This window comes from Tyto alba, unplaced genomic scaffold (assembly GCF_018691265.1).
Source record: "Tyto alba isolate M040663 unplaced genomic scaffold, T.alba_DEE_v4.0 Super-Scaffold_9, whole genome shotgun sequence".
NCBI lineage: Eukaryota > Metazoa > Chordata > Aves > Strigiformes > Tytonidae > Tyto > Tyto alba.
In genome coordinates, this window is record NW_024881330.1 from 22,063,574 (window position 1) to 22,079,117 (window position 15,544).

Sequence of the window (15,544 nt, forward strand, 5' to 3'; positions counted from 1 at the left end):
ATGTTAAGTTCCTGATGTGTCAAACACAAGAAGTTCCTATTATAGCTGAAGTGATAACAAATTATCCTCACTGAAATCCTTTCCTCAGATTATATGGTTCTAGATAGTGTCTAGTACCTCTTCATTTTTAATTGTTATGTTACCTATAAAGGTACTTGTATATATAAATGTATTTATATCTATAATTATGTGTATTGGATACAAAATAAAGGGATAAATATATTTATTAATATATAATCATAGAATCACAGAACAGCCCAGGTTGGGAGGAATCTTGAAAGACCATCTGGTCCAACCTCATGTAGAAAAGGGAGCCTGGATGAGATTACCTAGCACCCTGTCCAATTGCATCATATACATAATAACAAATTCTGCAGGAGAAAAAAGAAAATTCTTAACAACTGTAAGCATCTTCAGATTCAATGATAAGCATCTCCCTCTTCACAGCCCTGGTATGATCAACTATGGAACTTCAAATGGAGAAGTAAAAAAAGGATGCATGTGACTGTATGCTGTAGGAACTTGGAAGTAAAGTAACAGGTGAAGAAGGGGAAGGATTCACAGTCTAATACAAAAAAATAACTATTTCTATGCAAGAAAAATTTAAGTTTAGACATTGAGACATAGGTCTGAAAGTTAAGAAAATGGGGCAATGTAAAGGACCAAAGAAAAAATCCCACACAGTGATAGCTATTCATTCAGCTATGTTCTGTATTCAATAACAAGCAATAATTTAATAGATTTCATAGATGAAGATGAGAATGTGGATTCAAGACTTTCCAAAGCATATTGATTATGTCATTAGCATACTGTATTTTGTGTGAAATTCTACATTGCAGACTGTCAATAGAGTTCAACATCAGTTCACAGACCAAATACAAATATATAATTTTATATATATTATATAAAAACGGCAATGGAGAAGTAAAAATCAAGTCAAGAATTGCAACAATAAAGAGTATAACCACAGTTTCAGAGCCAATACAGGCAGGATCACCAACTAAACAACCACAGAAGGGAACACATCTTTGACCAAATTAGCCCTTTTTACTTACTGGCTCGATCTACCATTCTGGCTATGCTTTTGGTTTACATAATTTTGCATAGTTTTACTGTTTACAATGTTTATGAATCTGTTTGATATGCTTGCCCTAAAAGTGAAATTTAGCAACATTTTTATCATAGTTAATACAAAAATTTACAAAATTACTTACCCTATTGGTCTTGAAACAACAAGCTCCACTTGTGGCTCAGGTTTGGATTCTAAAATGATGTTATACACCTCCTCAAAGGTGGCTCCTTGTAGTAGCCTTCCATTCCATTCTAATACTTCATCACCTATAATTTCAGTAATAACACTCTGCTTAGGAAGTACTGTACTTATAATGACAATTTAAGCCATTAAACTGTCAGTTCACTGAACTGTGAAACCTGTGTTTTAGAATAAGTTTGGAGTCCATCATACAGAAAAATCCTGAGTATTAAACGTTTTCTGCAGCTGAGCTTCAAATACGTAAAGTTTAGCGAAACCGTATCATCAGCAGGACCCCTATAGAATTAGATAGAGCTTTTACTCGCTTTGGCAGCCATGGTTTACAGAAATCCCAACATGCTCTTTAGAAAATGCAGGTCTTTAAAACATCATATCTCATCAACTTACTATTTTGAAGATCCATTCACCTCTACAAGTTTAGTATTTAAGGTTCAGATAGTTCTTATATTAATAGTTAATATCTCTTGCATATTCTCCAATCTAGCAATCCATGGTTTGCATGTTGGGATAGAAGCAGTTTCTTAATTGAGCTGGTTCTGTTCACACATCTGTAATAGCTTGGTTTGCTCTAAATAAAATATAGACCACAAAATGACTGGCAGGACATCAGTGGAATATTATTTTGAGTATAAAAACATGAATAAAGAATTTAAAATATTATTTTGAACAGCATGACAGTTCATATGTTTCACAAAAGCAGTAATGTCAATAATCTAATAATTGAATGTAAGGTTGAATTCTGCAGTAATTCCTCACACCTATTTAACATAATTTCACACCTAATTGAACTCACTTGTTATCACCTTCAGAAAAGCAACTCAGCAATATAGATCTATAGTAGATACATACCTGGTCTAAGATGCCCCACTGTATCAGCTAAGCTTCCTTTTTTAACTTTGGTGATAAATGCGCAGAGTCGACCTGATTCAGTCATCTTTCCTCCTACTACCTGTTTCAAAGAGGAAATATTTCCACAGAATGAAAATTACTTTAAATTACTTAAATGTTCTGGCAACAGAAAGGTGAACTCAATTAGTTCCTTGGTTTTGAGGTAGCCCAGGTAAGACAGACATGCCTGAAAAAAACACCCCAAAATTTTGGCTATGGCATGTTATATTTGTGCCTATTCTGGCTATTTATGTAATTTAAACAAAATGCAAAAGCAGAATGCTAAAGCTTTTAAACTTTAGCAAATATATGTATATTATTTCACTGTATTATAAATTACCGCCCCAAAAAAGAAGTAAGGTATTGGTCATTAGAATACTTACTTCAATACTTTTTAAGAGAAAACATGTATTAATGTAACAGAACTCATTATGTTCACATTAAGCATCAAACATCTTAATCAAATTCACTTTGGCTGGGCAAGTCAGATGAAAATATTTGTCATACTGAAGATTTTTTTACAGTAAGCATCAACAGGTTTAACTTTAATATTTATCTTGGAATTGGGAGATTCACATAGCAGAATCAGCTATAAGTGCATAATTTTCAATTTTTTAAAGTTTCTTAACAGTCTTTATATTAGGATTTAAAATTTGTGGTACTAAGTCCAGTTTAGGTTACATTCAATAATGTATATTTTTGAAAATTCAGGTCAGGAATAACTGCTGAAAATCACTCTTTTCAGATGTCTACTGAGATTAAAAAGTAGTTGTTCTTGAATCTAAACTCTTCATTAATCTTAGTGAAGAGTTCATCTTTATAAAGTAAGATTTTAGAATTTTAAACTTAAAATTAATTATTTTAAAATAATTTTTAAACAAAAATTATTTCATAGTGGCACTGTCAGTCTCTTCGCTCACATCTTCTAACATTAAGACAATAGCACACATATCAAAAATGATGTTCAACTGGCTTCTCCACTGACTTTAAAAAAAAAAAAAATCATTTGTCAAGTAAATAAAAAATTCAAAAACTGTAAGTAACTACACTGATGTAATCCCTATTTACAGTGTATGACTATAGCCTAATCTGCATACCCAGAGTGAAGTCAGTGTCATGGTAAATAGAGAATGAAGAATTAATCAAACTTCTTAAAACTTTCTTACAACAAGGATGTTGAATCAGAACAAATAGATGCTTGTTACTTTTACTGTGTATAATTAATTCTCATTCTTGTACCAGTATTGAGCTGGAACTGAAAATAATATCACACAAAAATGAGATCAAGGTATGAGCTAGAAGTATCTTCATAATGTTTTTGAAGAGTACTGTATCACGAAAGAGACACAAACATATTACTTCATGATAATATACAATAAATATTAAAGGATTTTGTCTTGTGTATTTAAAATGTAGCAAATCAAACAATCAGAGGTGAAAAAAAATCCAGAAACAGGCTCTTCTATTGGCAGACTCTGCTCTGGATTGAAATATTAACTTCTAGATGTCCCCCATATCTTGAAAAGAGATAATCTACTTTTCACATTTCTCCCCTCTTTTTGGAGAACAGAAGTTATACCATGGTGGAATGCTTAATTTTGAAGAAAGCAGACAAGGCTTGGCTTGCCCAGCAAGGATGCAATTAATACCTTGCAGAACAGACATTCTCAGTAAACTTGTGAAAACATGTCCAATTTTTTCAGAAAAATACAAATTTTTTGAGCCTGTCAGGGACCCTATAAAATTACTCCTGGTAATTGAATATAAAATGTCTCTATATTGTAATTTTGAGAATGGTAAGACATTATAGATATCGGTATACATATACCATATAATGTGAGAATACTTTCATTATAAGGTAGCTAGTTTAATTGAAAGAGTTGTTAGTTCTAAAATTATTCATTACCAACCTTCAATCCGAGCATTGCTCCCGAATCTCTAGGCACACTTCCATCTTTTAGTCGCTTATTTAACAAAATCCGACCAATGAGACGGTCTCCATCTTTGGATGGTTGCCAAGTTACTGGATGCTATCATATGGCGTTAATGGAAAATACAGTGAATAGGATTTTTAAGAAAAATATTTCAGTAATACTTTTCATTTCCTGATATATTTTAAATATACCATAAAAGTATTATGATTACACTAATATTTGATATAATAGAATGACAGAAAACTGTGCTGGAGAAGATTTATTTGAATATATACTCCATCACAATGTATGTCTAATATTTAATAACATTATCTATTTTACTAAATCCAATTTGTAAATATCTAGAATGATCTTTGCGTCTTATTAGAAAGGCATGGACAACTATACATAGTTATCTACACACAATGACAATCCTACCTGAGTATTGACAAAAACAACCATAGAGGTCAGGTCTAGTATAAGAGTAATACTGAAAAAGAAGTTTAACTCAAACCCAAAATTTGATGTAAGACATTTCTTCTTTTTCCACTATTCGAAAAGTGTCAGTTTTCTCTAAGACTAGCAAAAGTTTTCAGTGTTTTACTTTCTCTCAGTAGTATTAGTTTATTAAAAATTATAGAATACATTAAAAGGTATAGTCATTACTCTATATAAATGTATAATTTATTTCTTGGAATAATTAATTCACATATGAAGTGCAGTTACCATGAACATTATTATTCCATAATTATACATGGGCACAGTTATACTTGTATATTAGCATAATTAATAAAATTTTTACATTTTGTGTAATCATAGCACTTTTTCACAGAAAAATAATATTCCATGCTCTATTTCATGCAAAATTAGCAGGCACAGACAAATCTGCTCCCATTACAACTAATAACTCTAAAAAGATTTATCATAATCTCCACCAAACAGAAAGCAAAAATAAAAAATACCAAAGCAGATGGCACAGCCTTTAATTCTGCACAATAGTGCACAAAAATGTCATGACAACAGAACAAAAGAACAACCATGACAGTGAAAGGGAAAAAAGAAAAACAACTTTTCTGTGCAGAGACCAAATTTTCTCCCTTTTTCACCCAGGGTTTAAACTATTAATTTAATTTCAGTCCCAGGAGTTTGAACATAGTAAATCAAATAAGCCAATCAGTAGAATCTTTATTGTTAATTACTTTATACGTGAAGGTAATACCATGACATGCTATTATGCAACCATAAGAACAATATTCCTTTACCCTCTCAATTTTTTTCTTAGGCTGCCAAACAGTAAAAGCTGCAAGCATGCAGAGACTTTTCATTTGTTTTTCTTTTCTGCACCTTAAGAAATGCTACATTGTCTCTAGAAACACCCTAACTTTTATTTTATGTACTATTTTAATGAGTGACAGAGAGCAAACAAAGACCAAATGAGCAGGTTAAAATGCAGGCTCCATAATCTCAGTACCTTCTCGCTATGGCTATGTTCCTCGTTTAGAGTTGTGCTACTACACGTATCTACCCCAGAGTCTTTTATCTGAGGCTCAGACCATTCCAAGTCCTCTTCCAAAGAGTGGCCACCAAAGCACACCATTTTCTTTTGCCTCTCGGATAAGGTGTTAGAATCCGACAAAGCTGCCTGCTCACTAGTTTTTCTTTTTCCCCTTTGACTGTCCCCTATAGGTGTGGGATAAAAAAAAAAAAAAAAAAAAAAAAAAGAAAAATACAAAAAAGAAAACATGCAAAGGTGTAAATAAAACAAAGGAAATGTGAAATGATAAAGGAAACTAAATGGTAAGGCTCCACATGTCTCACCAAAGACATTGGGGATGCCTCACTGCTATGCCAAGACGTATGGTCCAACCAGTTGTAATCCATGTCTCCTGTGAGAATCAGACAGACAAGATAGTGCAGTAAAGGAAAGGTGACAGAAAGGACAGACAAGACAAAGATACAGTAAAATTGTAAAGACTTCTGATTATCCTATTTGATTCATAACCTCTGTTAGCAGGGCTTGCAAAGAGCTTCCAAGAAAAAGTTGAGGCTCCAACAGAATACAACAGATATGAAATACAGTGAGGAAGGAGATACGTCTGTGTGTGTTTGTGTGCGCATAACATTATGTACAATGTAAAGCATCATTGCTTCGGAGTTTTTAACTGTTCCTATAAAATTACTTACAGTAAATTAAAAGAAAAGGCAAACTGTATTGTATTCCTAATAGACATCTCAGGGGAAAAAAGCGCATTTGAATATAGAATGGATTTTTATCATAATCTAAAGAAACAGTTTTGTTTTAAGGAACATATTTCTTTGTTTTTCTAACACAAACTAGCATTTATTCTAATCACTTCAATAAAATACTCTATATTCAGCTGTATGGTAGATGAAGTTTTAAGGAAGGTTAAATGATCTGTTAAGTATGATAGATTGATAAGAAAAACAAATACAGAAAGTATTTGTAGAATAAAAATCATATTCATTTTGCTTGAAATTCCCAGAAAAATGTCAGCTGGTTAAATATAAAGAAGAATTCTAGTATCTACAAGTACCTCATAACTGGGAATGAATGTGTAGGGTTTTGACGAAATATATATATATATATATATTTTATAGAGTCAGAATTTAACCTATATGGCAGACACATGGTAGGAAGAAAGGTTTAAAAAACAGCATTAAAGAAAAGGTCTAAATTAATGCTGCTATCCATAGAACTGGAGAATGACTCACATATTTTATTAAAACATTCTTTTATGTAGGTACTTTAAATTGTAAATTATGCCCACACATTTTGCATTATTACATTTCTCTCTCGTTTTTTTTCCCTCATCATTAGCACATGTTACATGAAAAATATTTTATTACTACATGTTACATAATATTTTGACACTATTGTATGAAGGAAAAAATGTTGACTTTTCTGTTGAGTTTCATGACCAAAAGAACACTAAACCAAAGTAGTTCTGCTCTTTTTATGACAGATCACAAATTACATTTTTCCATTTTCATTACTTCAGATCCTGCTTTGGCATTGTTCAACATATTCCTCTGAAACTACATCAATAAATTGGTGAAATATAACTAATAGGTCTAATCACAGTCTTAAATTTTGTCTAGAAAAATTTACAGCGAGGATGTGAAGATACAGCCCCATAAAACTAAGCAACAAAAAGATAATACATGCTTTAGAAAAGTAAAATACAGTCTCCCCAGAGGGATGCTATGTACAATGAGAAATATGGGGTTTTTTCACTTATTTTCTCCTAATATATAGACTTTCATCTGCCATATGGAAAAAAAAAATCAAGCCTCATTTTCATTTTAAAAAAGGAAATGTACAGAATACAAAGGTTTTATTTTCAAAAAGACACTTTGAACTTATTCCCTTACATTTTGCAGAAACATTGTAGCATATCAAATATCCTTTGATTTCATAAAAACAGTGGTAAGGGAACCTCATGAAATTATTTTGAAGCTTTAATTCATTCATATTTTCCAACTAATAAATAGGCCTGCTGCAAATATATTAACTGTGTTTCTTGATTCTTGAAAGGAAGATAACATTTAAAAATGGAAAATTCTCACCATAACTGCTTTCTCATGACCACTAACATCTTGACTATATTACAGATAAAAGTGTAGCTATCCTGCTAAAGGGAAAGGAAATATTCTTCTGAAATCTAGTAACATTTTGCAAAAGGTACTTCTGCCATTGAATTTTCAGTGCTGCCTTACCTCTGCCTCCAAAGACATTGCTTCAGGGAAACCGAGTGAAATCATTAGTGAGCTCAGGAAGATCTAGCCTTTACTGCATAAATCTACATTTAGAGATAACCAGAAGAAAGCAAGAGTTCTAGTCTACATATTGTCTGTTTTACAAACCCTGGTTTTAAAATATAAAAATTGATCTTAAGTGAGGAAAACTCATTTCATTACAGTAATGATGACTTCTCAGCTCTAACTACATGAACTAAAGGCACATAAGCCCATACTCTTCCAGCAGTTATTTTCCATCATCAGTGTAACTGCTGTACCCAAACCCAAAGTCTGACTAAAAAAGTTGTAATTTTGTTCCTTATAATTTGGTATCTAAACCTAGGAGCAGAGCACTGAAATAAGATGGGCTTTATAAGAAGAACTGTTAAAAGTGATAATTCTCACTCATTCCAAATCCTGACTATTTCTGAGAAATGGTGTATTTTCATTGAAATGACTGAATTTAAATGCAGATATCTACCACTAGACGTTAAGAATCTATCACTGAAAATTACTGGACATTTTTTAAGGTTTTAAAATTCTCAGCAACAATCTCAACTATGATTTATAAGCCACCACTGGAAATGAATCCAGAAGTATAGCTATTATGTTCTTGCTGTTCCACAGTGAACACAGCATTTTACTTGTACTTTATGAAAACCCATCATGGCTTTGCCAGCTCTCCTGGTCATGACTTTTCCCATATCAATTATACAGTTCTGTATGAGCTTGTCAAGAACAAGGTTTCCTATCAAATTGAATTTTCATTTGTGTGTCTACATAGAAAATAACTTCTTAAAAATAGGAAAATAACTCATTGAGAAGTTGAGGCCCCTGAGATGTACTGACAATATACACATTTCCACTGCAAATGTGCATATACCTAGTCACCAACAACTGGTCCAGTCTTCGCTCACTACTCCCATCTTCACAATATGTGCCTACAGGCATACACTCAAAGATAGAAATTAAATTAGCTTTACAGTAACTGTACTTTACAGTACAGATTTGCTGTATATATATATATAAATTCATCCTATAGGTGTTTCTATAAGCAAACATTGAGCAGTGTTTGGCTCTAACAGTCTGGCATATACACACCCACATTTGAAACATACACACTGACTTTCAGTGAGAGAAAGAAATTCTGGATACCTTTTTTTTTGTTTGTTTGTTTTTTAATAGAGCTATCCAAAATAGTGATCTACACACATTAATGCATACAACAATATGTGATAGCACATATTATTTAAGCTATTGAGAGTAATAACTTAAAATTTTAAAAACTTACTATTAATACAGTAAAACCAAAATACAATGGTTCTTTTCCCACTGTAGAACTTCCAATTTCTCTCTACTCTCAGGGAATAAAGTTCTCTTAAGGTAAGACTTTTTACATCTGTTAAAGAAATTTTGCAGCCAACTTTCAATTAATTAAATCTAGAGATATCTAATTCTTCTACCCAAACTTTGGATTTTTACTGTACAGATATATACATCTGAATTAATCAGCCTGTGTTCCTTTTACAGTCAGTGAAGGGAAACAAAACTTTTTAAGGTGTGGCTCATATGACCTGTTTTAGATGTGTACTTCCAGGTGAGATAAATCATACCTTCACCATACCCAAAATGTCTTATTTGTCCTCCATTGCTTATAAAGGAGGTTTCAGTGACTCAGTCAGATAGTCATCATCTTTTCATCAGGAAGATCCTACTACCCTAAATTACTCTTTTGACAAAGCCTCAACTATTTGTATACATATTCAAGAAATTACCAAAATTAGCACAGAAAGGACTCAGGAGTCTTCAAGCTCTCATGGAAGGCAAGTCTACTGGACTGATTTTATGCAATTAGAAATACCAAATATTTCTTTTAATATGTCATGTGAACAGGGTATCATATACTCTCTTTTTCACTCTTCGCCTTAGCAGTGGTAATGAAGACTAAAAGGATCTCTGGACCAGCTTCTTTGTTCAAGTCTTTAAACATAGGTCCCAGTCTCATCTGCTGGTGTAACTGGTTTCTGATTACGAAAAAGTTTTCCAAGAATCCTGTCACCCATGAACTGCCATACACTTGCATACACACACTATATGTGTCCAAGATTAGACACATTTAGTCCAGCATACCTGAGACATTAGCACATAGAAATTACTTAAATTTTAAAAGAACTAGTTATTTTGCAGCAACAGTTACTCTATCAAATGGTAAGTCCTGAACCTAAACCTGCATGGAGGAACATGAGCAAAGTTGAGCCTGTTGCATGATCAAAGCACTCCCACTTCTTGCTCTACTATTTTCCCCTCTCCATTTCAGTCAAGATGTAGAAAGCTGACTTTCTCTTTAAATTAGTTGTGTCTCACAGTAAACAGCAGTTACTCTAAAATTAAAATTATAAGAAAATAAGCAACAACTCCATCCAAAGACTGTTTTCTTCATAGCTGTATTATTTTTTCCATTAAAATACATAGCTATATGTTTCAAAAAAATTGTCATAGAAATTAGAAATTATAAAGCCCTTGTAGATCATTTGCATTTTTAGAGGACTGCACTGTCATCTAAATGACAGGTCTAAATACTGTAAGAGTTAATAAAATGCAATCATATTATTAATAAACATTTTAACTTGTAAAAATATAACCGGGATAACTGTCTACAAGCCCTGTAGCAGATTACATTTCTATGAGATACATGTATTGCTTAGTTATACCCACACTTTTTTGAGGTAGAAAGAATGACCTGATAAGATCACTGGACATAAATTATTCAGTGCAAGTTCTATAAATATTAAAATCTGGACCGGGTAAATGATTTGTGAAATCTTGGAAAATTAAAAGTAATATATGTAAGACACATAGTTGTTTGTTTCCTTACAAGAGAAATTGTTAAACCATAATCTTTCCATAACAAAGACACTGTAGTTTTAATTCTGACTACCAGAGAATGCATTTGCTGGTCTCAGATATTTCTCTTCCACAGTAGCAGATGCTTTATTATTGAAAATATGTGCATTTAGGGTATGCAGCAGAAAATACTCAGGAAAAACTATCACCTCACTGATAAATTATATAAACTATAATATCAAAGCCATCTTTCAAAGAAAAAGGAATATATTACTAAACAAGATACATTCTTAGCTAATGTCATAACAGCATTCAGATGCTTCATGAGTTCAAGCATGCAGCTGGATATGAGAAAGGACATATGTGAGGTCTGTTCTTATTCATGTCAGTGAGCTCTATGTGTACATGGAAAGCTTGCATGGACAAATCAGGATGGGAGAAAAATCACATCAGTGACCTAGCCTTTCCATATAAGTGGAGTTAAGCAGAAACCTTTGGAAGTTTACTTATGTTTAGTATGTTTTGCTCATTTTATTTAGCCAAAACCAAATAGGCAGACCACCCTTCTTCTCCACCGAGGAACCCACAGCAATGGGAACTTCCTGTAGCAATGGGAACCTTGAATGACACTGTATATTTAAAAGAATTCCAATCAGTTTCCATTCCCCCTATATTTCAATGTTTGATGACGTATTTTTTGCTTCTTCGAACATCTTTCCCATCCAGAAATATGGTAATTAAGTATCTTTTAAAATGCATCAAGTAATTTGAATCTAAACCACACAGTATGTGTCTACTATTTCTTGAGTGTTGTCCAAGTTTATGGTCAAGTCCAAAACTATTTAACTTCCAAACAGTTTAGACATAAGATGCTCAATTTAAATGGCTATTCTACACATACAGAATCATTTGGGATGTTCTAAGGTGCCCAGACCTTCACATAGGATATCTGGATGACCCACAACGCTTTCTATCTAAAGCATGACCTATCTAAACTGGAAAGTTCTTCCCTTGATAAATTTAAAACATCATTTTGCTTTCAACCAAGTAAAACAAAAATGTTTCCTCAAATTCAAATCTCACTGCCAAAAAGGACAGGTCATGTAACTTTAAATTCTTCAAGCTGTGGAGTCTACCTGACTACATACTGCTTCATGAGCTAACGATTGTGCATCTGTGTCATTACTCAACACTACAAATGATTTGGCCTTGCAACTGAGTATATTCCTCCTCCAAGCTCATTTTCATCATAAGTGAGCAAAGCACATCCCGTGTCACTTGATCCTCCTCTTAACTGCAAGGCCCCCAGTGAAGCCCTATATCAGAAGGGCTCTGGAGAGAAATGGAAGGTGGACTACAGCTACTGAAAAGCTTTCATTTAAGCAGGTTAGTTTCTGTGTTTACAACACTATCCATCTAGACTGCCGCTCAGTGGCCTCTATCATGTGATCCAGTACAGACACTCACACTCAGGGCCACCAAGAAAATGGACCGGTACTGTTAAGAAGACATGGGAAACAGCCAGAGGTTTTATATCAGGGACCCAGTCTACCACTGCCAGTTTATATCTTATTAATGAAGTTTATCAGATTTGCACAACTTTGTCATATGTTCCCTGCTACTCTATTTCTAATGAGATCAGGGAAAACTGGAACTAATTAAGCATGATATCATATGGATTTCTCTCTTGTGTGATTGCCCTTAAGACTTTGTCTTAGGAAGTTGTTTACTCCAAATTACACTTTTAACCCTACTTCTGGCGTTTTTACTTTTCCACTTATTTCTTCTATTCTCTCTGTAGGAAGTTTTGAGCCTATGCCTGGAAAAGGAAATTTGTTCATCAGAATACAAAGGAAAACATTCTGGATCATGCCCAGTAGTAAGCAACCAAAAGAAATTTACTACTTTATTATTATTATTATTATTATTTTATTATTATTATTATTATTATTATTATTATTATTATTATTATTATTATTATTATTATTATTATTATTATTTAAAATAGTCTAAATTTTCAGACCCTTTGACTGGATATGCCTTTTTCTTCCCTATTCACATCTGCAAAGACCATACATATGTTCATGGGTTGACCTCAAACATGTTCCCTGCTTATCCGTCACTACCATGCATCCCTCCACCCTAGGGTTCCAGCTGACAGCTTCATTGCAAGCTCTTCACCATCTCAGGCTTGGAACCAATATCAGTGATACCAGCTTGCCTATACCTGAATGAGGGACCCATTTAAGGAGGAAACAAGCACTATTAGTAATGCAGGGGGAGAATAAAACCTACTAATTCCATTAAAGAATCTAATATCTGGCCCTTGTTTCAGCAGCTCAGTCTTCTGAAACATTGTGATGATATTCCCATCAATTGAAAGTAGATAGCCTAGTAGGTATCCTGAATGGGCCTACCTCTCTTCACAGACTAGTCTACTGAAAGTTAACAAGCTCTTGGATATCACACACACAGCAATTAATTGGTGTCTGGAAGGTGAGAAAAACAACCCCCTTTGTTTCCCAAATCACTGGCTCAGAAAAATTAGTCACCTTGGAAAATGACTGCTAAGGAAGCACAGTTCTGTCATACAAGCACAGAAGATGTGATGCTTCTACGATGTGTTAGAGTTGCTGCACAACTGGGAACTGATCTGCACATGCACAACAAATTGCTTTCTCAGACTTTGAAAATAGTCCAGACAGATTCCACTGTCTTGCTGCCAACAGCAAGGCAGCAGTAAAACCTGACAGGCCAGTTGGAAATGAGCCTTATAGCACACTGGAAAAGAACTCAGTTCATAATTTGAGCACTCTGAAAATTTGTGAGAAACAGCTGCAACGTTTAAGAAACAGGTTTGGGTCGTGTATGTTTGTGATATATATTTCCGTTAGATTTCTCTTTTAATTACCATTTTATTTACACTCACTGAAAGAGGCTTGGTTAAACTGAATAAATAAGTAGCTTCAGGAAAACTAGCAGTAGCAGACATATTTACTTATGCACTTCATTTTGTGGTGACTTACCCTATATTCAGCTTTCCACAGACAACCACTCTTTTTACATCCTGAAGTTGTGACTGGCAAAATGACTGTCAGAGTAGCTCCAACAAGACTGCTTGGCATCTGGAAGTCTCAGGGACATAGGGATCTATTGTACATGCACGGAATCCTAAATGTGAACCTATTTCTATTTGGGCATGTTGGACAGACATATGAGCTCTTAACGAGGTGCATTTTACCTTCTTTTAGAAATGGGCATCTGCTGACAGGGAGTCTATACCAATGTTTTCTTCAAATAATACATTTAAGGCTACTAGAACAGCTGAAGCCAATGCAAATAAAATATGTATATATATTCTCAACATATATACTTATGCATAGATCCTTCTAAATCTTATTAGCAAAATAAAAAAATACAGAAAAACTAACCCCTTATATCGTGTACTTATTTACTTTCAAGTGTTAGTCCTTTGATCTCAACAGTAATTATTACAGAAAATAACCCTAAGCTACTTTGAATCAGTATATCTTAATTACTAAGTAAGCTTCAAATTTACAAAGTGAAGACAACAGGAGACCATGAAAGACAGCAAAGGAATGGATTCTTTGAGATGTGAAGTCGAATGCAGAAACAAGAACATAAACTTAGCATGTCAGTTGTACTCATGACAGAGCTGTATCCATTTCATCAAGAGAACAATCAACCATAAGTAAAGCTGAAATAGTGAACATGTCGGGAAGGAAAGGAAAATCTTCTTAGCTTAGTTTTAAAGGAACACAAATAAATTAATTTATAATAGCTTTCAATATTTTTATCCTCAAAGTCACATAGAGATAATCCTAATGAAATGAGACACTACTAACATAGAGATGCCTCCTATCACAGGCACATCACTATCTAGAATCAATGTCCATCATCAGCCTAACAGCCACCCATATATTATGATTGAGGATCAGCCAGTTGTTTCATTGATCATATCTTTTCATTTTCTCTCCACTGCTTCCAGTCAGGATCACTGACATCTTACGATCAAAAAGGGATATTAAGAAATATTCATCTTGTGATTTTTCAGCATGGGATAATCAATACACAAACAATGTATCTGTGTACCTAATATAATAATAATAACTATTATTATTTATAATTTAAAATTAGAAATATTTAAAATTTTTAAGTGAAGCAATTTTATAATCAAACCAGTATTGCTTTTTTCTTGTTCAGTTATTAGGTTTTGTCTGGGAGGAAAAAAATCCTCCACTTTTACCCTTGGACATAGATGTTGTCCTACAAGGACAGCTGGAGGGAAGGCATAACATAAAAAAGGCCCTGTCCACATTTTTGAGCATGGTATTCCCAATAATTTATTACAAGCTCTCAGAGGGCACAGAAAAGGACTCTAAATTCACTCTAAATGTCTTGATCACTGATGAGGAAACTCACATTTTAGAACAGAAATAAGAATAACCTTAAAAACAAAATCTTCTGTATTACATATGCGAACAACTAGGCATTTTGAATAGCAAACCACCAGTCAGTTAAGATGATTTATTTTCCTGTCTGTAATTCTCAGTTTACATTATGCAGAAAGCCACAGGCAAATTTAAAAATTCTATCTAACAGTCAAGACAGAAATAGCAACTACTGTTGTATACATCACCAGTTTGATTAAACTATTTGTAAAAAGGAAATACAGCATTTCAATACAAATCATAGCCTTCTGATTGTCTAAACAAGTGTAATTTTTAACTAATTCAACCTGCTACCTTCTCAAAACTGATTTCTAAACTGAAGCAGATACAACATAGGCTCACTGCACTGTTAAAATTATTTGTTTTAAGGAATAAGAGCTTAATCATAGCAGTAA

General features: G+C 33.4%; 1 protein-coding gene across 50 annotated transcripts in view; it reads right to left on the minus strand.

Annotated features, from left to right (window-relative positions):
• Positions 1 to 15,544, minus strand: part of RIMS2 (regulating synaptic membrane exocytosis 2) — a 483,921-nt gene that overhangs the window by 224,584 nt on the left and 243,793 nt on the right. For 40 of the 50 annotated variants that reach the window (XM_042785735.1, XM_042785734.1, XM_032987992.2 and 37 more), the window contains 4 exons: positions 5,546 to 5,754; positions 4,072 to 4,191; positions 2,123 to 2,222; positions 1,215 to 1,338 (listed from right to left, as the gene is read on the minus strand). In XM_042785735.1, coding sequence (XP_042641669.1) covers positions 1,215 to 1,338; positions 2,123 to 2,222; positions 4,072 to 4,191; positions 5,546 to 5,754 — 553 coding nt within the window. Of the gene's footprint in view, positions 1 to 1,214; positions 1,339 to 2,122; positions 2,223 to 4,071; positions 4,192 to 5,545; positions 5,755 to 5,892; positions 5,961 to 15,544 lie in introns of all 50 variants that reach the window. The other 10 variants (XM_042785736.1, XM_042785730.1, XM_042785729.1 and 7 more) reach the window with 1 other exon arrangement.